Source organism: Papaver somniferum, chromosome 11 (genome assembly GCF_003573695.1).
Source record: "Papaver somniferum cultivar HN1 chromosome 11, ASM357369v1, whole genome shotgun sequence".
Classification (NCBI taxonomy): Eukaryota; Viridiplantae; Streptophyta; class Magnoliopsida; order Ranunculales; family Papaveraceae; genus Papaver; species Papaver somniferum.
In genome coordinates, this window is record NC_039368.1 from 95,452,123 (window position 1) to 95,475,709 (window position 23,587).

General features: G+C 40.3%; 1 protein-coding gene across 1 annotated transcript in view; it reads right to left on the minus strand.

Annotated features, from left to right (window-relative positions):
* LOC113324796 overlaps window positions 1-3,973 on the minus strand; it is a 20,679-nt gene extending 16,706 nt beyond the window's left edge. The window contains exons 1-3 of the mRNA XM_026573085.1: window positions 2,990-3,973; window positions 2,288-2,857; window positions 1,227-2,125 (exon numbers count right to left, since the gene is read on the minus strand). Of these exons, the coding sequence (XP_026428870.1) occupies window positions 1,227-2,125; window positions 2,288-2,857; window positions 2,990-3,973 (2,453 nt within the window). The remainder of the gene's footprint in view (window positions 1-1,226; window positions 2,126-2,287; window positions 2,858-2,989) is intronic.
* Window positions 3,974-23,587: the final 19,614 nt, after the last annotated feature.

Here is a 23,587-nt window from a genome sequence, read left to right on the forward strand (position 1 = left end):
ATAGCATGAATAGCGGCCTTGACGGTGATGCGCAATGATTGTGCGGCGTGGATAGCATCTTAGCCGGTGAAGCGCAATGATTGTGCAGCATGGATAGCGGCATTGACGGTGAAGCATAATGATTGGGCAATAATTCCAAGGCCGCGGCTTTGGACCTGGTGAGTGCATTTACCTCCCCTATTCTTATTTGTAGAAATTCAAATAAGACATATATAGGGAGGGTGTGTGGGATGAAACTGAAAATCTGAGAAATGTCCCAATACTCCATGGAAGTGAATGGCGGTGCCTTTACCCAAGATTTGAAGCTATATTTTGGTTGAACCAACTCGAAATCGCGGCATGGATAGCGGGAGCGCAATGATTGCGTGGCACAGATAGCGGCAACGTAATGATTGCGCGGCATGGATAGCTGCCTTGACCGTAAAGCGTGATGATTGCGCGATATGGATAGAGGCCTTGACGGTGAAGCGTGATGATTGCGAGATATGGATACGCTTCCTTGAAGGTTAAATGCAATGATTGTGAGGCATGGATAGCATGAATAGCGGACTTGACGGTGAAGTGCAATGAATGTGCGGCGTGGATAGCGCCATTGACGGTGAAGCACAATGATTGCGCGGCATGGATAGCATGAATAGCGGCCTTGACGGTGAAGCGCAATGATTGTGCAGCATGGATAGCGGCATTGACGGTGAAGCACAATGATTGCGCAACAATTCCAAGGCCGCGACTTTGGACCTGGTGAGTGCATTGACCTCCCCTATTCTTATTTGTAGAAATTCAAATAAGACATATATAGGGAGGGTGTGTGTGCTGAAACTGAAAATCTGGGAAATGTCCCAATACTCCATGGAAGCGAATGGCGGTGCATTTACCCAAGATTTGAAGCTATATTTTGGTTGAACCAACTCGAAATCGCGGCATGGATAGCGGCATTCCACAGCAGGAATAAAACCTGGCCTACCCTTAAAAAACTCAAAAATATCCTCCGCCAGCAAACAGACTTGCTTGGCCGAGGCATCAGCTGAAAAATTAGCCTCCCTATAGCTATGAATATAACGGACATTGGAGTAGAATGACTTCGCAATTTTCCACTTCTGCACCAGCTGCCAAGGAAACTCCTCCTTTTGAAAAGCTTGAATACAACTCTTCGAATCAGAACGAATGCAAATACTCCGCAGATTCCATTTCTTAGCCATAATCGCACCATAAATAATCGCACAAACCTCCGCACTTCCGAACCAAGGCCAAGACAAAGAGCACCAAGCACCTCCGAACTTGCATTCCTGAAAACCACACCTGCACCAGCTTGACCCAGGTTTCCGAAAGAAGCACTATCACAACAAATCATGATTTCATCTTGATCAGGAAGAGACCAACTAATCTCAATTGGGGTAGACGTTTTGCATGATATATGCCGCACTTTGAAATAATTCAGAATGCGTAACTCCTCTAAATTATTATGCATGTGGCCTTTCATTCTAATTGAATTATCACCAATAACCTGATAAACTCTCCCTTTAAAACCCAGCCATTGAAAAGTCATGTTCTCAAAATAAGCCTTGTTACGTAACTTCCATAACTCCGTGACAATTGCCAGATTCGCAACTAACCACAGGTCCTTGATCATTCTACTACGACCCTTAGCAGCCTTATATGAGTCCACCAGGTCTTCCTTTGGATCGAGCTTGAAAACTCCAGCCACCCAAGCCCAAATCCTCCTAGCCACTCTGCAATGCCAAGTGATGTGGCTAAGAGTTTCGCCACTTTTCCTACATAAACGACACAGAGTAGGCATGCTCCTACCAGTCTTCTTAATAATATTGTCTTCACTAGCACAACATTGCTTGGCCCAAATCTTCCAATATTGCACACACAATGTAGAGTGCACAACCTGTCTAGAAAACAGATTTGCACAAGGTACAACTTCTGCCGGCAACTTAAGAGCGGCCTTAGCCGACTTAACTGAGAAAACGCCTTTGCTATCTAAATCCCAAATTTTATAATCCTCAGCACCAGCAATAACCGGCAAGTTTTCCACATCAATATTGCAACGAATCATCAACTCTCTTGTTTTTTCAGGAATAACCCAAGCACCATCAAAAATAATATCACTAACTTTAGCCTTAAAATCATTAGGGCCTTTGGAAGTGATGCCAAGTCTTTGCGCAATCGAAAAATCACCACACCAATTATCAAAAAATAAGGAAGTATTAGCACCGTTACCTATAATTGAGCGGGTATGCTTCTGCACAAAATTGTAGATCAAGCGAATGCCAGGAAAAACCGAAGAACCCAGCTTGTAATTAATAAGATTACCATTGAGCTTAAAATATTTGGCCCTCAAAAATCTGTCCCAAATCTTATTTGAATCTCGAATAGAAATCCAAAGCTTCATGAGCATAGCCCTATTAACATCATTTAACTTCTTAATGCCAAGACCACCTTCATGCTTTGGGAGGCAAAGATCATCATATAGAACCGTAAAATATTTACGTTTCTCAGCATCCCCAGACCAAAGAAAATTTCTAATGGTCCTCTCAACTTGCTTAATCACCGTGCATGGCCATATATAAACAGCCATAGAATGAATAACATAACTGGAAATCACCGATTTAATTAGCACTATCCGCGCTTGGAATGATAAAAGTTTACCTTTCCAGCCAGCCAATTTGTCCATAATCTTCTCAACCACTTGACGAACGTGAATATGCCGAACAAATCCAGGTTTCAATTGAATACCTAAGTATTTATCCGGAAACATAACCCTCTCGATACCCAAATAGTTAGAAATAACAATAGCACGAGAACTTTTATCACCTCCAAAATAAAACTTTCTCTTTGCAAAGTTTACGCACTGACCAGACGCATGCCAATACAAAACAAGAAAATTCTTTAAACTTTGTAAACTATGAAGATTACCTCAGCAGAAAATAAGGATATCATCCGCGAAAAGTAAGTGAGTAGGCGCCACACCCTTCTTGCTAACCATAACCTGCATACTATTATTCACAAACAACTTGGAAAGATTGCGACTTAAGACATCTTCAATAAGAAAAAAGATCAAAGGTGAGAGAGGATCACCTTGACGCAAACCTCTAGTAATACTGAAATAACCTTCAGGGAAACCATTAAGCATGACAGAAATCCGAGCTGAGCTAAGAATGTTAGGAACCCACTTGCACCAGGAGTTAGAAAAGCCATATTGACGAAAAACTTCAGCAATGAAATCCCAACTAACCGTATCAAAGGCTTGAGAAATATCCAATTTGAGGCCCACATTTCCATGTTTCCTTTCTATATTGATCTCATTGATCAATTCAGACGCCAAAGCTATATTCTCATGAATGTTTATACCCTTCATAAACGCCACTTGCTCTTCAGAAATCAACTTATTCAAAACAGCACCAAGCCTGGTAGCCATTATCTTAGTAATGATCTTGAAGAAAAAATTGCTCAAACCAATTGGCCTATAATCTTTTATAGCATCAGACCTGCTATTTTTTGGAATAAGAACAATAAAACTAGAGTTAATGCTATTGGGAATTTTACGCATGGACCAGCAATTTGCAATTGCATTAAAAAGATCTCTAGAAATAATGTCCCAGCATTGACGATAGAAAGAACCAGTGAAGCCATCCGGGCCAGGCGCAGAATCAGCTCCCAAATCAAAGACCGCCATTTTAACTTCCTCCAGAGATGGAATAGCATCCATATAAGCACTTTCAGTAGCTGAGATGTTTTCATGATCAAAATCAAATAAAACTGGGTCAATATGAACGTCACCACCATTGAATTTGGCCTGATAATGATTAATAATATAGTCATTTATCTTATCCTGCAAAAACAAAGTAGTATCGTTAGTAATCTTAAGCTCTGATATGGTATTTTGACTTCTCTTCATGCGGATGTTGTTATGAAAGAAACGAGTATTTTGGTCACCATCCTCCAACCAAGTTACTCTTGACTTCATCTTAAGCATAATGGCCAACTCCGTTCTCACATCGTCAACCTATTTTTTGGCATCCGCAACCCTTAGGAATTGCAACTCATCAGCCGGATCATAATCAAGAAGATCATTCTCAGTCTCAAGCTTTAATTCGGCCCGTTTCAGGCGAAATTTCACATCTCCAAAAATAGTTCTAATCCAAAACTTCAACACCTCCTTTAGTCTCTTCAGCTTAGAAGTAAAAACAAAAGGGGGAGCACCATTAATATCAACACTCCAGCTTTCTTCCACCAACTTCATAAAGCCTGGATGGGAAAGCCACATCTTTTGAATTCTAAAGGGAACTCTAGCTGGCCTTGGATTTTCAAACGCAAACCCAAAAAGGGGAGAATTCTCTGAACAGACCCTAGGCAAGGCTTTGCATCTCCAGTTCGCATATTTATAGCACCAAGCATCATTCACAACCGCTCTATCATGTTTAAAGACAATTCGTTGACTTCCACCTCTACAATTAGACCAAGTATATTTTTTACCAATAGAATCAGCCTCCACCAAACCATTGTCAGAAATCTAGCTACGAAACTCATTCATATAAACCTCTTTGATCGGCCTTCCACCCTTCTTTTCCTCCAGACGTAGAACGCAATTGAAACCCCCCAACACCAACCAAGGAATAGATATAAAACCTAAACCTAATTGACGCCAAAGCCTCTTTCGAACCACCGGATTATAGGAAGCATGAATAGCCGTGATGAAATCCCCCGCAAAATTCACAGTAATTGCTTGCCTTGAAGTAGATAAAATATCAGGCCTTAACAGATTATTCCTCCATAAAATCCAAATATTACCTTTATCTCCATCAACCTCATTTTTAATAACATCCTCAGAAAAATCAACCAAATTAAGAGACCTAACAAAACGCACACTAAAGAAAACATGCGGTTCTGCAATGCAAATAACGTCAGGTTTGTGCAAGTAAAAAAGCTCCCGAAACTTGGCCCTTGCACCATCCTTAGCCAAGCCTTGAGCATTCCAATAGAAGACACGCATTAATTAACCATTCTCTTTGAAGGGCTTGCTGAACCCTTATCATCTTCTTTGCTAGTTTGACTTCGTCCTCTTCTAACACCTTGGCTCTCATCCTCAACCGGTTTGGTACCGGGTTTGCTGTTCTGTTTTTGCGCTGTTTTAGCAACGCCCTTCTTAGCCAAATTATCCAACTTCTTCTTCTCAGCTAACCCCCTTCTAAACTAATCTTCCTCATCTTTAGTGGCACTTCATTCCAATTTTTCAGCCTCGATCTCTACGATGCATGCAGATTGCGAAGCATCCGGTGGATTTTCCTTAAAAGGCAATGCATCAGCCTCAATGTTATCTCCTTCATATTCACTAGCATCAATACCAGTTTCAAACATATTGGAAGTCTCAAGGACTTCATCAGTTCGAACTGGAGAGGACCTTCTAGCCGTTCTAGTTGGAGAACTAAAATCATCCTCGGGTTTTTCCAAATCAGTATTAGAATGCAGCTCTTGGGATTATTGTTTTTGTGAAAAAGACTTGATGAGCAACTTCCTGTTGTTGACTCTCTAAAGTCAAATTAGCATCTTCTTCTTGAACATTCTTCTCTTCCTCTTGCCTCTTCTTTGCCATAAGCAATTGTCTAGTATGTTGCAATTTAGCCAATAAAGCATCTTGTTCTATTTTTGCAAGATATGCAGCCTTAGCCATATCATCGGCTATCCTCTTTTGTTCATCATAGACTTTGTAAAGTTCCTCCTCCTCCTTTTCAAGGTCCAAAGAAAAAGAAGCAGCATCATCAGTTATATCTCGCAAAGGCACTGAACCAATTGTATGATTAGTGCTAGCAGTATCAGGCAAGACACGCAGAATGTCTGCAATATTATCTTCTCCAGCAATACTCGAAGCTGGAATCGGGATCAGAGTATGACGCCCAGTATGCTTAACTCCTCCAATGCATAAACCATCATCCTTAGGATCCAAAGTTTGATCCCCTTCTCCTCTAGAATTAGCCGGTGGTGGAAGCTTATCCTTTGGCTTAACATATTTTTCCTGCTTCCAATAATTTTTCAGATCATCCATTTCAGTTTTGAGAGTCGCACGTTTTAAGTCATCTTCCTCCGCATCATGCAACTTCTCCAAATCTTCATATTTGGCTGTTCTGCATTGGGAATAAGTGTGACCAACTGATTTACAATGATCACAAAATTCAGTCTTATTCAAAAAATCATAATCAAGACGAAAACCTTCCGGACAATCCTCATCATCAATAACAAGCTTAGGCAAAGGTTTAGAAAAATCTATATCCACCAGTATCGCAGCAAAATAACCATATTCAACCTTCAAAGTTCTCGGATCTACATCCACAGGCTTGCCAATACCACGAGAAAATTCGAAATAAGATCTCCTCCTCACAATATTCAAAGTGAAGATATGGAAGACGTACCCAAACCGTGGCCCTTGAGTTCTTCTCCGATTCAGGATTAAACATACGAGTCCATGGCATCATCTTTAATTGTTGTTCTTTAACCTTCCACGGACCTTCATAGCTAACTCTTTGACGATCAACCTCATTGCTAAGCTTAATGACAAAGTAACCTTTCACCCGTGGAATAAACTGGACTTGGCCTGTTAATCTCCATTGTTCGCAAAGAATTCGCTTAACATCTTCAAACTTGGTACCTAGGGTTTTGAAATCAAAACGACCTATAATACTGAATTTCCATATTTCTTTAGATTGCCGACTGACATCCTTAGGAATTGTAATAACAATCTCCCCAGTAGAAGCTCAAACAGGAGGATGTGATAAAGAATCTGCATCAATATTGGACATAATAATTGATTTCTTCTTTACTATATTAGCATACGAACGATTCCCATATTTGGAATTGTCCGTGCCATGATTAGGGTTTCCTGTTTTCGGAACATAGGTAAATCTTGGCCTTGAACGTGATCGATTTCTATTATGTGTACGATCAAAGCGTGTCTGATTTGGATGATTGCCTAGATCAGGAGGGATTGAATGATTCGGCGCCACTGACGCCAAATCGTTGCACAAAGAACGCAAGGAGAAGAAGAAGAGAGAAAACCGGAGCTAGTCCGACCAAACCCCTAGGTTTTTGCTTTTTTCATTTATTTATTTATAGAAATTTAAATAAGACATATATAGGGAGGGTGTGTGGGCTGAAACTGAAAATATGGGAAATGTCCCAATACTCCATGGAAGCGAATGGCGGTGCATTTACCCAAGATTTGAAGCTATATTTTGGTTGAACCAACTCGAAATCGCGGCATGGATAGCGGCAACGCAATACCGTGAAGCGTGATGATTGCGCGACATGGATAGAGGCCTTGATGGTGAAGCGTGATGATTGCGTGATATGGATACGTTTCCTTGAAGGTTAAACGCAATGATTGCGAGGAACGGATAACATGAATAGCGGCCTTAACGGTGAAGCGTAATGATTTTGCGGCGTGGATAGTGGCATTGACGGTAAAGCACAATGATTGCGCGGCATGGATAGCATGAATAGCGGCCTTGACGGTGAAGCGCAATGATTGTGCGGCGTGGATAGCAGCTTAGCCGGTGAAGCGCAATGATTGTGCAGCATGGATAGCGGCATTGATAGTGAAGCACAATGATTGCGCAACAATGCCAAGGCCGCGGCTTTGGACCTGGTGAGTGCATTGACCTCCCTTATTCTTATTTAAAGAAATTCAAATAAGACATATATAGGGAGGGTGTGTGGGCTGAAATTGAAAATCTGGGAAATGTCCCAATACTCCATGGAAGCAAATGGCGGTGCATTTACCCAAGATTTGAAGCTATATTTTGGTTGAACCAACTCGAAATCGCGGCATGGATAGCGGCAGCGCAATGATTGTGCGGCATGGATAACGGAAGCCTAATGATTGCGCGGCATGGATAACTGCCTGATGTGATTTGTAGATAGTGGTAAAATTGGTTAAATTCTCAGACTTGTGAAGGATATTAATTAGACTTAAATTCTAATATTAAAATAGAAAACTCACTAAAAATTATAGCAAACACAATCAAAGTTGATATCAATATTAAAAGAACACTGAGGCTAAGATTACACTATTTTCCAAATTCAAAGTGATTTAATCCAATATTTATATTCATGCAATTTTCTTGTTCAATTTAATTCTTACTATTGCAACAAGTAGATTTTCTAAAGCAATAATTGGAAATACCAAGCATGAAGCATCAAGAGTCTATAAACTAAGCATACTCCATCAAAATAGATCACAATCACTCAAATAAAAATCATATTCAATAATAATCCAAGGCAAATAATCATAATAATAATTGCAATAAATTAAATTAAATAGATTGTACCGCTTTTTGTTGGAAAAACAGCTTCCTCTATCGCCTCAGCAATGGGGTTTAGCTCCTCATATCAAAAAAAGGTTCAAAATAATAAATCATGGCTCAAAAGGTGGTTTTGTTGAAGAGAATATATAAAACAGCAGATCTGCAACGGTGTATAGATGTTACAGAAGTCACCGTTACAGTTGGTGTTGCAATACTGAAGATATACGTTGTTAATCAACTGTTACAGGATCAGAAATTTAAGACCCTAGAATACGACTGTCCTGCACAGCTTAATGTTCTTCAGCTGTTAAACAAGGACACTGTTCTGCGACTGTTTCCCGTGCGTCAATGTTCTTCGCGTTCTTCCTCTTCAGCAGCAGCAGAAACAGAGTTTGGTAAAGCTCTGATTTCTTCTTCCCTGGCTCTCCTTAGGTCCCCAAACTCTCGACACCCCTTCTATATGACCCAAGACATCTATTTATATCAAAAATACCGATTAAATCTCTCCCAAATCTTCCAAAATCTATTTCCTTCTCTTCACGGCAAAGTCGCGGCAATTTCTTGTTTTAGAATTTCTACGCGTTTCTGAGCTTTCCTTTTTATTCTAAACTCTTCCTTAGATAGATACAAATCTTTGGGAAGGTTTACAGCACTTTAATCTCTCTAAAATTCCTAAAACAGGTCACACACGTGACTTTCCATATATTTCTGTTGTGATAAAAATCCGTCGATTGAGCCCAGTCTAACCGATTTAAACACCCATATCAGATTCCTAGACCCATAAGGAGTTTATCCTATGAAAATCAGAGGTTTAATCGACCTCAAACTCCTCCAAATCACGATTGCCAAAACTGCCAAATATTTCCCGCCAATTTTCTGGATTTGAAATCGTGAAGAAGAAAGGGCGCTCCCTATCCAGAGTAGGGGTGCCTTTAGCATCTGCCTTAAGGGGTGTCCTGGGGTTGCCCCCTATCCAATTCGAGGGTCCGAATAGCAAGTGTCCTCCGGGTGATTTCCGTCAACTTTTCGAGCCAATTTTTTTCCAAAAATGTTTATTAGCCAAAAATACCTACAAATAAATAAAACACCATAATAAGTACAAAAATGAGCCCTAACAATATATAGAATCGAGACAAATCGGACACAAAAATGTGTCTATCAAATACCCCCAAACCTATTATTTGCTAGTCCTCGAGCAAAAAATACAATAGAAATAAAATCCTAACTCACTGTCGCAGGCATCGTCGATTGCATTTAGCGTATGCAATAAGCCTTTAAACCCCTAGGTGTCCCTAGTGGCGGAGTGTTGTCTCCGGAGGGATTACCAGAGGTATACCCAAAAAACCTTTATACTCCAGACCCTAGCTATCTACACATAATCTTGAAAGGCACTAAAGAATCTCCTTGGTTGGCATACTTATTGACTACATGAGGAAGTACCCTGATGCGAAATTCCAATTGTTGTACACGAGTTTGCACTCAAGCATACTAAAATTCATATATAAGTGACAGAGCTCTACTCAGATAGTTGCACTATGGACATCAATATCCGGAGTCAAAACTAATCACATGGATAGATCAAGAAGATGGATAGAAAAACATAGATGGTTTTGATGTTTACTAGGTGAACGGTGTTTCTCATATCTGTCTGAAGGCCTCCGCCAAAATGAACCTATCCTAATGGACTGAGATACGTCTGACTAATATCAACACACTGGCATATACAAGGGACCAGTGGTCGATAATCCTAACTCTAGGTCAACACAACTGGCATATACAAGGGTTCCAGTGGTCGACTTTATTGAATTTATTCCAGTTGGTCTGATGGTCTGGTCCTTTTTTTTTTTTTTTTTTTTTTCTTTTTTTTTTGTATCTCAATCACTCTAATTCACCCTAGCATTGGTAACAACTTGAATCGTGAGCCCCACCTAATCACTTAGAGAAACATAGTTTAAAAACAAAATAAAAACAGAAGTGAAAAGGACTCAACGAGATATGGTGAAACTATCATGTTATTTCTAACACCTGAGCTCTGTGCTTTTATGAATAGACTCTTTAGATGTTGCCATCTAGTCAGATTGGTTCCTCAACTCCTACAACCAAAATGCTTCCATCCACTTAGATTGGTTAGTGCCATCCTTAATAGGGATAAATTTCTAGGCTCTGGAGTTTATTTATTGCAACGAAAAGGTAACAAAAAGTTCTACCCCACCCCCAAACTCAAATCTAACATTGACCTCAATGTTTCTAATCAAAGAACAGTACCAAAAATATAAGTAACATGAGGAAATAGTAAAGAGAGAAGTCGGAAAGATAGTACCTGGGTGAAGTGTAACCAAAAACCTACAAAAATATTATACAACATACAAAATCGCCTCGATGGTCAATCAAGGTAAACAGGGTCCTCCTCAACATCACCTGTAGGAAAAGGCTCTAAAAAGGGCTTCAATCGCTGACCGTTAACCTTCGAAGAACTACTACCATCTGGTGTCTCAATTTCAACAGCGCCATGAAGAAAAACAGTACGGACCACAAAAGGACCGGTCCACCGAGAGCGCAACTTCCCGGGGAATAGATGCAAACGAGTGTCATACAGAAGAACTTTTTGACCTGGAGAAAATAACTTTCGTAAAATATTCCTATCATGCACAAGTTTCATTTTGTTATTATACTCCTTAGCACTATTGTATGCATCTCTATGAATCTCGTCCAACTCATTGAGCTGGAGCTTTCTTTGAGCTCCTGCCTTGTCAAGTGAAAAGTTTAAGTTCTTAATAGCCCAATAGGCTCGATGCTCTAACTCAACAAGCAGGTGACATGCCTTTCCAAACACTAAATGATAAGGTGACATTCCAATGGGTGTCTTAAATGCAGTACGGTAAGCCCATAAGTCATCAGTAAGCCTCGACGACCAGTCTTTCCTATTTGGATTAACTGTTTTCTCTAGAATACGCTTCATTTCCCTATTGGAAACCTCTACCTGACCACTAGTCTGAGGGTGATATGGGGTTGCTACTTTATGGGTAATACCGTATTGTTTCATTAAAAGAGCAAACGGTCTATTACAAAAGTGTGAACCTCCATCACTAATTATAGCTCGCGGCGTACCAAAACGTGTAAGTATATTCTCTTTCAAAAACTGGACTACGACCCTGTGGTCATTCGTTTACACGGAACCGCCTCAACCCACTTAGACACATAGTCTACAGCGACAAGTATGTAAAGATAACCAAACGAAATAGGAAATGGACCCATAAAATCAATGCCCCACACATCAAAGACCTCAATCACTAAAATAGGGTTCAAAGGCATCATATTTCTACGGGAAATGGTTCCTAACTTCTGGCAACGCTCACAAGAAACACAATGACTATGGGAATCTTTAAACAACGAAGGCCAGTAAAATCCACACTGCAAAATCTTAGCAGCAGTCTTCTTAGCACTAAAATGACCCCCACATGCATGTTCATGACAAAAGGAGATAATACTAGACTGGTCACTCTCAGATACACATCTCCTAATAATCTGGTCCGGACAATACTTAAACAGATAAGGATCGTCCCAAAAGAAATGCTTAACCTGTCCTAGGCTAAAAACCTAGAACGATCTTGCTTACCCCAATGTTGAGGGGTTCGACCAGTAACAAGATAATTCACTATATTTGCATACCAAGGTGATTGGGAAACAGAGAACAATTGTTCATCAGGAAAGCTATCCCTTATAGGAAGGGAATCACTAGGGGAACTAACAACTAGCCTAGACAAGTGGTCTGCTACTACATTTTCTGCACCCTTTTTGTCTCTAATGTCTGGGGAAAATTCCTGTAACAATAGGATCCATCTAATCAATCTAGGTTTGGTATCCTTCTTAGATAAAAGGTATTTCAAAGCAGCATGATCTGTATAGATTATGATCTTAGAACCTAATAGGTAGGACCTAAACTTATCCAAGGCAAACACGATGGCTAAAAGTTCCTTCTCGGTAGTTGTGTAGTTCATTTGGGCATCATTCAGAGTTTTGCTAGCATAATAAATCACATGAAGTAATTTGTTTTCTCGTTGTCCTAAAACGACGCCTATAGCATAATCTGAAGAATCACACATAATCTCAAAGGGTAGGTTCCAGTTAGGTGCCTGGACTATCGGGGCAGTAGTGAGTAAAGTTTTAAGCTTCTCAAAAGCCTCTAAACAAGCATCATCAAAGACAAACTTAACATCTTTTGCAAGCAAATTGCAAAGAGGTCTAGAAATCAAGCTAAAATCCTTAATGAATCGACGGTAAAAACCTGCATGCCCTAGGAATGACCTAATATCTTTTACGGTTTTTGGGACCTGTAAAGTCTTAATAAGGTCAACTTTGGCTTTGTCTACCTCTATACCCTTTGAAGAGACGATGTGCCCTAACACAATTCCTGATTTAACCATGAAATGGCATTTTTCCCAATTAAGCACTAAATTTTTTTCCTTACACCTAGTCAACACTAATGTCAAATGATGCAAGCACTCATCGAAAGATGAACCAAACACTGAAAAATCATCCATAAAGACCTCTAAGAACCGTTCTACCATATCAGAAAATATGCTCATCATACAACGCTGAAAAGTTGCAGGGGCATTACATAGCCCGAAAGGCATGCGTCTATACGCAAAGGTACCAAAGGGACAGGTAAAAGTGGTTTTCTCTTGGTCTTCTGGGGCAATAACGATCTGATTATAACCGGAGTAGCCATCTAAGAAGCAATAGTGACTATGTCCAGCTAATCGCTCTAGCATTTGGTCGATAAAAGGAAGGGGAAAGTGATCCTTCCTTGTGACCTTGTTCAATTTCCTATAGTCAATAACACACGCCATCCCGTGGTCACTCGGGTTGGGATTAATTCATTATTATCATTCTGGACTACAGTGATACCTGATTTCTTGGGGACAACCTGAACAGGGCTGACCCACTTACTGTCTGAAATTGGGTAAATAATACCCGCATCTAACAACTTAAGCACCTCTTTTCGAACTACCTCTTTCATGTTAGGGTTCAGTCGACGTTGCATCTCCCTAGAAGGTTTGGAGTCTTCCTCTAAATGAATCTGATGCATACACACAGTAGGACTTATACCCTTAATGTCTGCTATAGTCCACCCTAAAGCTTCCTTATTGTCTTGAAGTACATTTACTAGCCTACTTTCCTGATCACTATCCAAATTGGAAGCTACAATCACAGGTAAAGTCTCAGATGGGCCTAAAAACACATACTTTAGAGTATCGGGTAGTGGTTTAAGGTCCAACTTTGAAGGGGGTCTCAGAAACTGGTAACGGTTCGAACCTAGCTTTCCATCTATCAGTGTCTAACACAGGGGTAGAATCTAATAGAGCATTCACCTGTTCAATAGTGCTATCGTCGTCAAAATCTAAACCAAAATGGGATAGACAACTTTCTAATGGGTCTTCAGACAAGATGTTTGGTAATGACTCCTGAACTAAGGCTTCTATCATGTTCACCTCCTCAACACATGTGTCATCTAGCTCATGAGGTTGCTTACTGACATTAAAAATGTTCATCTCCATAGTCATATTACCAAAAGATAAACTCATCACACCATTTCGACAGTTAATGATCGCATTAGACGTAGCTAAAAATGGGCGACCTAAAATCACAGGTATCTGGTTCTCTGGGTCAGGGACAGGTTGGGTATCTAGGACCACGAAATCCACTGGATAAATAAACTTGTCGACCTCAATAAGAACATCCTCGATAACACCTCGAGGGATTTTAACAGACCTATCAGCTAACTGCAGTGTCATCTGAGTAGGTTTCATTTCACCAAGTCCTAGCTGTAAGTATACATGGAATGGCAGTAAGTTCACACTGGCTCCTAAGTCAAGTAAAGCTTTTTCTACCCGGAAGTTACCTATTGTGCAAGCAATGGTAGGAGAACCTGGGTCTTTGTACTTTGGAGTTGTGGTGTTCTGAATGATTGAACTTACGTGACTAGCTAAAAAGGCTTTCTTATGGACGCTAAGTTTTCGCTTTCGCGTACACATATCCTTAAGGAACTTGGCATAAGCAGGAATTTGCCTAATTGCATCTAATAAGGGAAGGTTTATGGTAACTTGCTTAAAAACCTCCACTATGTCATTAAAGTTCGATTCCTTCTTTGTTGGTACTAATAGCTGAGGAAATGGGGCTCTAGGCCTAAAATCAGACCTTTCAGGAACCGAATTCACATCATCAGAAACTTTATCAGTCTCTTCAGCTACTGGTCCTGAGAGGTGAGATCCTGAGGGGTGAACTACAGTATGTTCACTATCGGGCATGGTTACCTTATTGTCTACAACTCTACCACTTAAGGGTTCTAACAGCATTCAATTGATTCGATGGTTTTGCACCTAATTCATGAACTCCTCTAGGGTTGGGTTGTGTTTGACTAGGAAACTTACCTTTTTCTCTCAAAGAATCACTTATCAGACCAACCTGGGTTTTTAACTCGGAAATAGCCTGACTATTTTCTTGTCCTATCCTGTTACTAGCTTGTAGACTCTGTTCTACGGATAACTGAATTTTGCAGTTTGCTGAGTTAACAAGGCGAGAGATTCCTCTAAACTTAGGATTTTCTTATCTGACTGATTCTGAAACTGAGCTAGTCCTGAAGGATTCTTAGTATAGCCAAAACCTGGGGGAGCATTAGAATTACTAAACTGACCTTGACTTTGGCCCTTAGACCACGAAAGGTTCGGATGGTTTCTCCAACCAGGATTATAGGTTTCTGAATATGGGTCAATCTTTTGACGGTTATCAAATCTAGTGTTATTATAAAGAGCATTGGCCTGCTCTTCAATATTCTGGCCTTCCCAAAAAGGCTCCACTCTACCACTAGTCTGGCCCACTTCTAAGGCTTCTAACCTTTTTGCTATAGCAGCAATTTTGGCATCTGATTCATAGCCTCCTTCTACCCTATTAACGTTTCCTCTACTTAAAAGAATTGTTTTCTGAGGTACCCTACTATTTTCCCATTGCTGGGTTTTTTCGGCGATTTCATTAAAAAAATTCATCGCCGCATCAACAGTTTGGTTTTCAAATCCACCAGTGCATAGAGACTCAACCATGGTCATTGTGGAATAATCTAAACCCTCATAAAGTATCTGAACTAGCCTAACCTTTTCTAAACCATGATGAGGACACTGGGATAATAAATCATTGAACCTTTCCAAATACCTGTATAAAGATTCTACCTCTTGTTGTGAAAATGTGCATATTTGCGTCCTAATAGACGATGTTTTGTGCCTAGGGAAAAGTTTATTGAAAAAGGCAGATATAAGTTGTTCATATGTCTCAATTGACTCGGAGTCCAAACTATACAGCCACGACTTGGCCTTATCTTTCAGGGAAAATGGGAATAACCTAAGTTTCAAAGCATCATCATCTAAGCCTCTAATTCTTAGAGTACTACAAATTTCCTCAAAATCCCTAACATGGTAATAATGGTTTTCATTTTCTTTCCCTAAAAAGATTGGGAGCATCTGTAAGGTCCCAGATTTCAGTTCATAGGGTGCCTCCGTTTCAGCTAACTTAATACACGAAGGACGAGTAATCCTAGTTGGATTCAACAAATCTTTCAAATTTGCCATTTCTGGCGCTATCGGAGCAACATGGATTCTCTCCTCAGTCAAAGGACGTTCAAAAACAGACTCTTCAAAAGTCGGACTTTCTAGATTAAGGTAATCGAGACGCTTCGAACTACTAGGTTTCTCTTTAACAAATCTACCCAGTGCGTCTCTTTTACGTTCAGGAATAAAATAGAATTTTCTAAATTGGAAGGGTAAGCAAACACAGATCAAGGCCGACTCAACCAAATCAAACCTATTGATTTCTAGCAAACAAAAAGCATGATGGCTCCACTTAGATTATTTCTAAACCAGCTTCTAATCCTTCGAACGAGAATTCGTTACAATTTAAGCAAACCCTTCTGGAATCAATCCGAGTTAACGTAAGTTGAATAGAGGCGAGGGAAGCTCGGTGGAGCTTTGATACCCAAGGCCTCACCGGTATTACAAGGCGGCGCAGTCACGCATTCAACTTACAGAAACAGTCAAGAACTTCGAAGTATGCTTAAAAGAGTAACCAATATTTTTCGAATGACTTTCCTGTTAATATCGTTACCCCATCGGTCTAATTCTAGTCAAAATTTTAGGCTTAGGTTCGCGTAGGTTACGTGTTCCTAAAGCGGGAAAGAAGAGAAACGGTGATGAAATCCGAACCCTTATTTTGTATGGCCAGGGCTTGCCCTTTACTAGAAAAATAAATGTCTGTATTCAGTCCTCAACATATATGCATACGAAGGAGTCCAGTAACTCGCTGACAGGGGATTTGCGAGTGTTTAGAATCTTACCTCCCGTTCCAGACGGGGGATGAATCGATTGTAGTCGACTCGGACCACTGACTCCGATGTGTACGAACCCAAGGTGCAGAGACAATATCGTAATTGTCCTCCTTCTCTGCAAACAGTTTATATTTAAAGTACCCTTCCGTAGGGTGATAAAAAAAATAATGTCCCAAAGTCCAAAAAAAAAATTTACAAAAATAATAAACCCTAATACAGGTTTGTTTTTCTTAAAAGAAAATAAACAAACCCTAAACTAAAACTGTCTAAAATAAAATTGTCTTCTTTTCTGTTCTTTTTGCTTTAATCTTTAGCTCCACGTCTTTATGAAATCACCAAACTCTTTGGCTCAATTTTCTTTATGATCCAGAACCTGTAGACACAAGATAAATACCCAAAAACATAAAAAAGGACAAAAATAATAATAAAATAATAATAAAATAAATCTAAAACCCTAAAAACAAGTCCCGCGTCGGCGGTGCCAAAAATTGATGTGATTTGTAGATAGTGGTAAAAGTGGTTCGATTCTCAGACTTGTGAAGGATATTAATTAGACTTAAATTCTAATATTAAAATAGAAAACTCACTAAAAATTATAGCAAACTCAATCAAAGTTGATATCAATATTAAAAGAACACTGAGGCTAAGATTCCACTATTTTCCAAATTCAAAGTGATTTAATCCAATATTTATATTCATGCAATTTTCTTGTTCAATTTGATTCTTACTATTGCAACAAGTAGATTTTCTAAATAAATAATTGTAAATACCAAGCATGAAGCATCAAGAGTCTATAAACTAAGCATACTTCATCAAAATAGATCACAATCACTCAAATAAAAATCATATTCAATAATAATCCAAGGCAAATAATCATAATAATAATTGCAATAAATTAAATTAAATAGATTGTACCGCTTGTTGGAAAAATAGCTTCCTCTATCGCCTCAGCAATGGGGTTTAGCTCCTCGTATCAAAAACAGGTTCAAAATAATAAATCATGGCTCAAAAGGTGGTTTTATTGAAGAGAATATATAAAACAGCAGATCTGCAACGGTGTATAGATGTTACAGAAGTCACCGTTACAGTTGGTGTTGCAATACTGAAGATATACGTTGCTAATCAACTGTTACAGGATCAGAAATTTAAGACCCTAGAATACGAATGTCCTGCACAGCTTAATGTTCTTCAGCTGTTAAATAACGACACTGTTCTGCGACTGTTTCATGTGCGTCAATGTTCTTCGCGTTCTTCCTCTTCAGCAGCAGCAGCAGCAGAAACAGAGTTTGGTAAAGCTCTGATTTCTTCTTCTTTGGCTCTCCTTAGGTCCCCAAACTCTCGACACCCCTTCTATATGACCCAAGACATCTATTTATATCAAAAATACCGATTAAATCTCTCCCAAATCTTCCAAAATATATTTCCTTCTCTTCACGGCAAAGTCGCGGCAATTTCTTGTTTTAGCATTTCTACGCGTTTCTGAGCTTTCCTTTTTATTCTAAACTCTTCCTTAGATAGATACAAATCTTTGGGAAGGTTTACAGCACTTTAATCTCTCTAAAATTCCCTAAAACAGGTCACACACGTGACTTTCCATATATTTTTGTTGTGATAAAAATCCGTCGATTGAGCCCAGTCTAATCGATTTAAACACCCATATCAGATTCCTAGACCCATAAGGAGTTTATCCTATGAAAATCAGAGGTTTAATCGACCTCAAACTCCTCCAAATCACGATTGCCAAAACTGCCAAATATTTCCCGCCAATTTTATGTATTTGAAACCGTGAAGAAGAAAGGGCGCCCCCTATCCAGAGTAAGGGTGCCTTTAGAAGCTTCCTTAAGGGGTGTCCTGGGGTTGCCCCTTATCCAAGCCGGGGGTCCGAATAGCAAGTGTCCTCCGGGTGCTTTCCGTCAACTTTTCGAGCCAATTATTTCCAAAAATGTTTATTAGCCAAAAATACCTACAAATAAATAAAACACCATAATAAGTACAAAAATGATCCCTAACAATATATAGAATCGAGACAAATCGGACACAAAAATGTGTCTATCACTGCCTTGACCGTGAAGCGTGATGATTGCGCGATATGGATAGAGTCCTTGACAGTGAAGCGTGATGATTGCGCGATATGGATACGCTTCCTTGAAGGTTAAACGCAATGATTGCGAGGCATGGATAGCATGAATAGCGGCCTTGACGGTGAAGCGCAATGATTGTGCGGCGTGGATAGCGGCATTGACGGTGAAGCACAATGATTGCGCGGCATGGATAGCGGCATTGACGGTGTAGCACAATGATTGCGCAAGAATTCCAAGGCCGCGGCCTTGGACCTGGTGAGAATTTTTTGCTCCCCTATTATTATTTCTAGAAATGCAAATAAGACATATATAGGGAAGGGACGTTGGTTGAGAGAAAAAATACAAGGTTGCATTGCATTTCCTAAGGGAAGCGAATGGCGTGATGCTTTGGCATGCTATTATGCATGCCAAATGCGATTTAGAAAATTAATTGGCATTACTGGCTAATAGCCACGTGAGTAAGACCAGTGCCGGAGACCCATATTGCATCATCTATGAAGCTTCATTCTTTCAAGTCGGTGCAACAATGTGAAGATTCATTTGGCAAGGACGTTGCTATTTGCGGCTTTGGACCTGGTGAACATTTTTTCCTCCCCTATTCTTATTTGTAGAAATGCAAATAAGACATATATAGGGAGGGGACTTCGGTTGAGAGAAAAAATGCAAGGTTGCATTGCATTTCCTAAGGGAAGCGAATGGCGCGATGCTTTGGCATGATTTTATGCATGCCAAATTTGATTTAGCAAATTAATTGGCATCACTGGATAACAACCATGTGAGTAAGTCCAGTTTCGGAGACCCATATTGCATCATATAGCACTATGAAGCTTCATTCTTTCAAGCCGGTGCAACAAGGTGAAGCTTCATTTGGTAAGGACGCTGCAAAATGCGGCTTTGGACCTGGTGAACGTTTTTTCCTCCCTTATTCTTATTTGTAGAAATGAAAATAAGACATATATAGGGAGGGGACGTCGGTTGAGAGAAAAAAAGCAAGGTTGCACTGCATTTCCTAAGGGAAGCGAATGGCGCGATGCTTTGGCATGCTTTTATGCATGCCAAATGCGATTTATAAAATTAATTGGCATTACTGGATAACAGGCACGTGAGTAAGTCCAGTGTCGGAGACCTATATTGCATCATCTAGCACGATGAAGCTTCATTCTTTCAAGCCGGTGCAACACGGTGAAGCTTCTTTTGGCAAGGCCGCTGCAAAATGCGTTCTTGGACCTGGTGAGTGTTTTTTCCTCCTCTATTCTTATTTATGGAAATGCAAATAAGACATATATAGGGAGGGGACGTCGGATGAGAGAAAAAATGCAAGGTTGCATTGCATTTCCTAAGGGAAGCGAATGGCGCGATGCTTTTGCATGCTTTTATGCATGCCAAATGCGACTTAGCAAATTAATTGGCATCACTGGCTAACATCCACGTGAGTTAGTCCAGTGCCGGAGACCCATATTGCATCATCTAGCATACGACTTTTGTCTCATAAGAAGTAGGAGATAGAATAAATAGACTTTTGAGTGATAGATAAGTTCAAGTCTCCACATACCTTGTTGATGAAGTTCCACGGTTCCTTGAGTAGATCTTCGTCGTTGTATGATGAATCGCCATAAAGTCCTTGAGCTCAACTACACTTTTCTATCCTAGTCCGAGACTTAGCTATAATAGACTAGAAATCAAGACTCATAGTTTTGATCACTAACATTGACAAACATGCTTGATATAGCAATGCATGCGAGGTAGACCTAGCTATGCTCTAACAGATGTCTTCGAGTAACTCCTCCTGTCCTGCGTTGGAGAAGGTGATCATGTTGATATATTTGCTATCCTGAGGTAGCTCCACCCTTTTCTTAGGGGCTATCTCAGCATCAACTGGTTGGATTTGCACATACTCCATGAACTTGCCTTCGTCTATGAATCTCTGAATTTTGTTTCGCAGGTGGTAGCATGTGTTTGTAGTATCCGTAGTACTAGTGGTACTCAAAGTACTCCTTAGACTCCTTTGTCTTGTCTGGTTGCTTCCCCCTAGTGTTATGGTAAGGAAAGCCCGGTTTTGCTCTCTCCTTGCTTAGAATGTGTGAGAACGTTGTGTTCAGCTTTGTGTAGACTTTATCTGCAAATTCTTCTCTCTGTTTTCCTCTTTTGCCATCTCCGTATTTGGATATTTTGTCTCGATAGATGGTCCTGCCCCCCGCTTCGTTTTTTCGCTTAGGTATCTCCAGAATTGGTTCCAGAGAGTTGGTTCATTGCGGAGCCGTGGTTTCCTTTGTTTGCGCCCTAGGGTTGTCCTTCTGGATTTCTTCAAGACGGATGTAACAGTCTTGGCCAACCCTAAGTTCTCCTTCGGAATCAAGAGCTCTGTTGTGAAGCTCAACGAAGATAGGTGAGATTCTATCAAGTCCGTACTTATAACAATTAATGTTCATTTCTGGATTGACTTTTCCGATTGCTTGGCACGTATTCTGCCATCTGTCTATGTACTGCATCAATGTTTCCCGGGGTCCGATAGCTAAAGAAAATAGCCTATCTAACCCTGCCTTGGTTGATTTGTTATACATGTACGTCTCCAAGAAGACCGTGGACAATTTCTCAAAGGAGTCAATTGAGTTTGCTGGTAAGTTGTCATACCATGTCAATGCGGATCCCGTCAAGCTTGCCGGGAAGTACCTACAAATTACTACCTCATCTCTTTCCCAATAATAAAGGACACGAGTGTAGTATCGTAGGTGGGCTACGGGATCAGAGGTACCATTGTATGCCTGGAACGTAGGTACCGGACACTTCGGAGGGATGGGTTCCCTTAAAATGAGAAAATACAACGGAGATGTTGTCGCTTCTTGCAGCACTTCTTCCAGTCTTGCGCCTGCGTGACCTGTTTTTAGTCCTTGTATCTCCTTCCGCATTTTCTCCATTTGTTCCATAACCATGTTCACATTGTGAGCATCTATGGAGAATGCCTCATCATAGTAGGATTGAGAGGGCTTATATGTTGGATCCATTTCGTCTGGATCATGTTGCGCTCTCCTAGCTCCCTTAGGTGGGTTAGTATTCGGTGGGTTGGGATCCACCCTTTGTCTTCCTGAGATAGCTCCGTTTTCACGCCTCTTTAACGGAGGGTGAATTTGGGAACCTTCTATTTGTACATCCAACCTATATTTTAGGTTCTAGTTCTCTCGTGCCATCACGTGCATGGAATCCTCGTGTTCCTTGTTTCGTAGTAGCAAAGCTGTTACTTGTGCTGTCATTTATTCTTCATTGTGGATTCCTCCACCCTGAGGAGTTTTTTCGGCCGGATCCTCATAGTTATTTCCTCCTTCTTCTATGACCGGCGCGTCTGGATCTATCTGGATTGGGGTTAAGTTTCCCAACCCTCGTCCCGTAGGAGCTGAGGTTCTGGGTAACCCTGCGTTGTCCGCAGGTGGCTTCGTAATAGTGAGATGCTCCGGTAACGGCATGCCATAAAGTGGTTGAGCTCCCGATGTTTGCCCCATCCCTTCAGCCGGAATAGGTGGTTTGTCAGCGATCGTTCTTCTTGTTATTTCACTTTGGCCGTCCTCTGCTTCGGTTCTTTGATTTGCTTGAGACGACTTTTGAGATCTGCCTCGCGTGACTGCTGGTCGTGAGCTTGTTGGTACATCACTTGGTTTCTGCATGCCTTCGGCTTTTGTTATCCTGTGGTCACAGAACAAATGACAAAAATCTGCTACTTGGGTGCCTTTTCAAAAGTAGCAATTAATGCTCTGACACAGAAGACGGCGAAGCAGCTTTTGCAGAAAAAGTGTTGAAATGACGTTTTGAAAGACGGGTATTAAATTTTTATGACACCCTTGGAGAAAACAACTTTAAATGTTTAAAACTATTAAAAAAGGTATCGGATCTTTTCGAAAAATGGGGTATTAAATGCTTGAAAAGATTTTTGCTTCCTTAAATTCTCGTCGAGATTCCTCAGTGTTCAAAGGTACTCAGATCTGAAGAATACTTTGTCGGAAAAGGTGTTTTAGTACAAAAAAAAAGTTTTAACATTTTGTGAGTGTTTTTTTTGTGAAAAGTTTTGTAAATATGTGAGATTGCTAGTCTTTAGAGGCTATGAGATCTAAGAACTTGCGAAAACAGTGGATGAATCATTTACTAAAGAGTGAGATCCATCGTTGTTGAACTCATATTTCTTCGTTAAAGAAGATGCAAAAGTTAAATAAATGACGGAATATAAAAACTCAAGCTGGTGAGCAAAACCTTCTAACGCCAAACTGTGACTACTCGTTTTCCCAGAGTTTACGTGATGTATACAGCTCAGATAATCGGATACTAAGTAGTATCGATGCCTCTGTTGAACTGATAATGCTAAGTAATAAAAGATACTCAAGATCACAATAATAACGAAGAACACAAATATAATGTAAAAGGTACTAAGTTATCATGAGACAAAAGAGATTACGTGGTTCGACTTTCTTCTACGTCCACGGGGTAATGAGTGATTGTTTTGTATTAAGTTATGGTGGTTACAAAGATCTTAAATGCTTCCCAAAGTAATAGAGAGAACTCAAGTTGAATTAAATACTTAAGTTCTAAACATTAAAGAGGTATAAGCTTAAGACTAGATCTTCTCTCCTAGATATTGAACTCCCTTAGTTTGTCGATGAGGCTTGGTATTTATAGCCCCTTCTGCTCCAGGTATATCTTTGGATGAATCGTTCCCCGATATTCCTTCCGTACAAATGGTACCTTCATTTGCCGCGTGCTTTCTCCAGTCGAACTTTGACACCTCAGCTGACCCATGTTCCTTCGGGAACTTCCCAGCCTTAGTACAGACTGTACCTTCGCTCACCGCT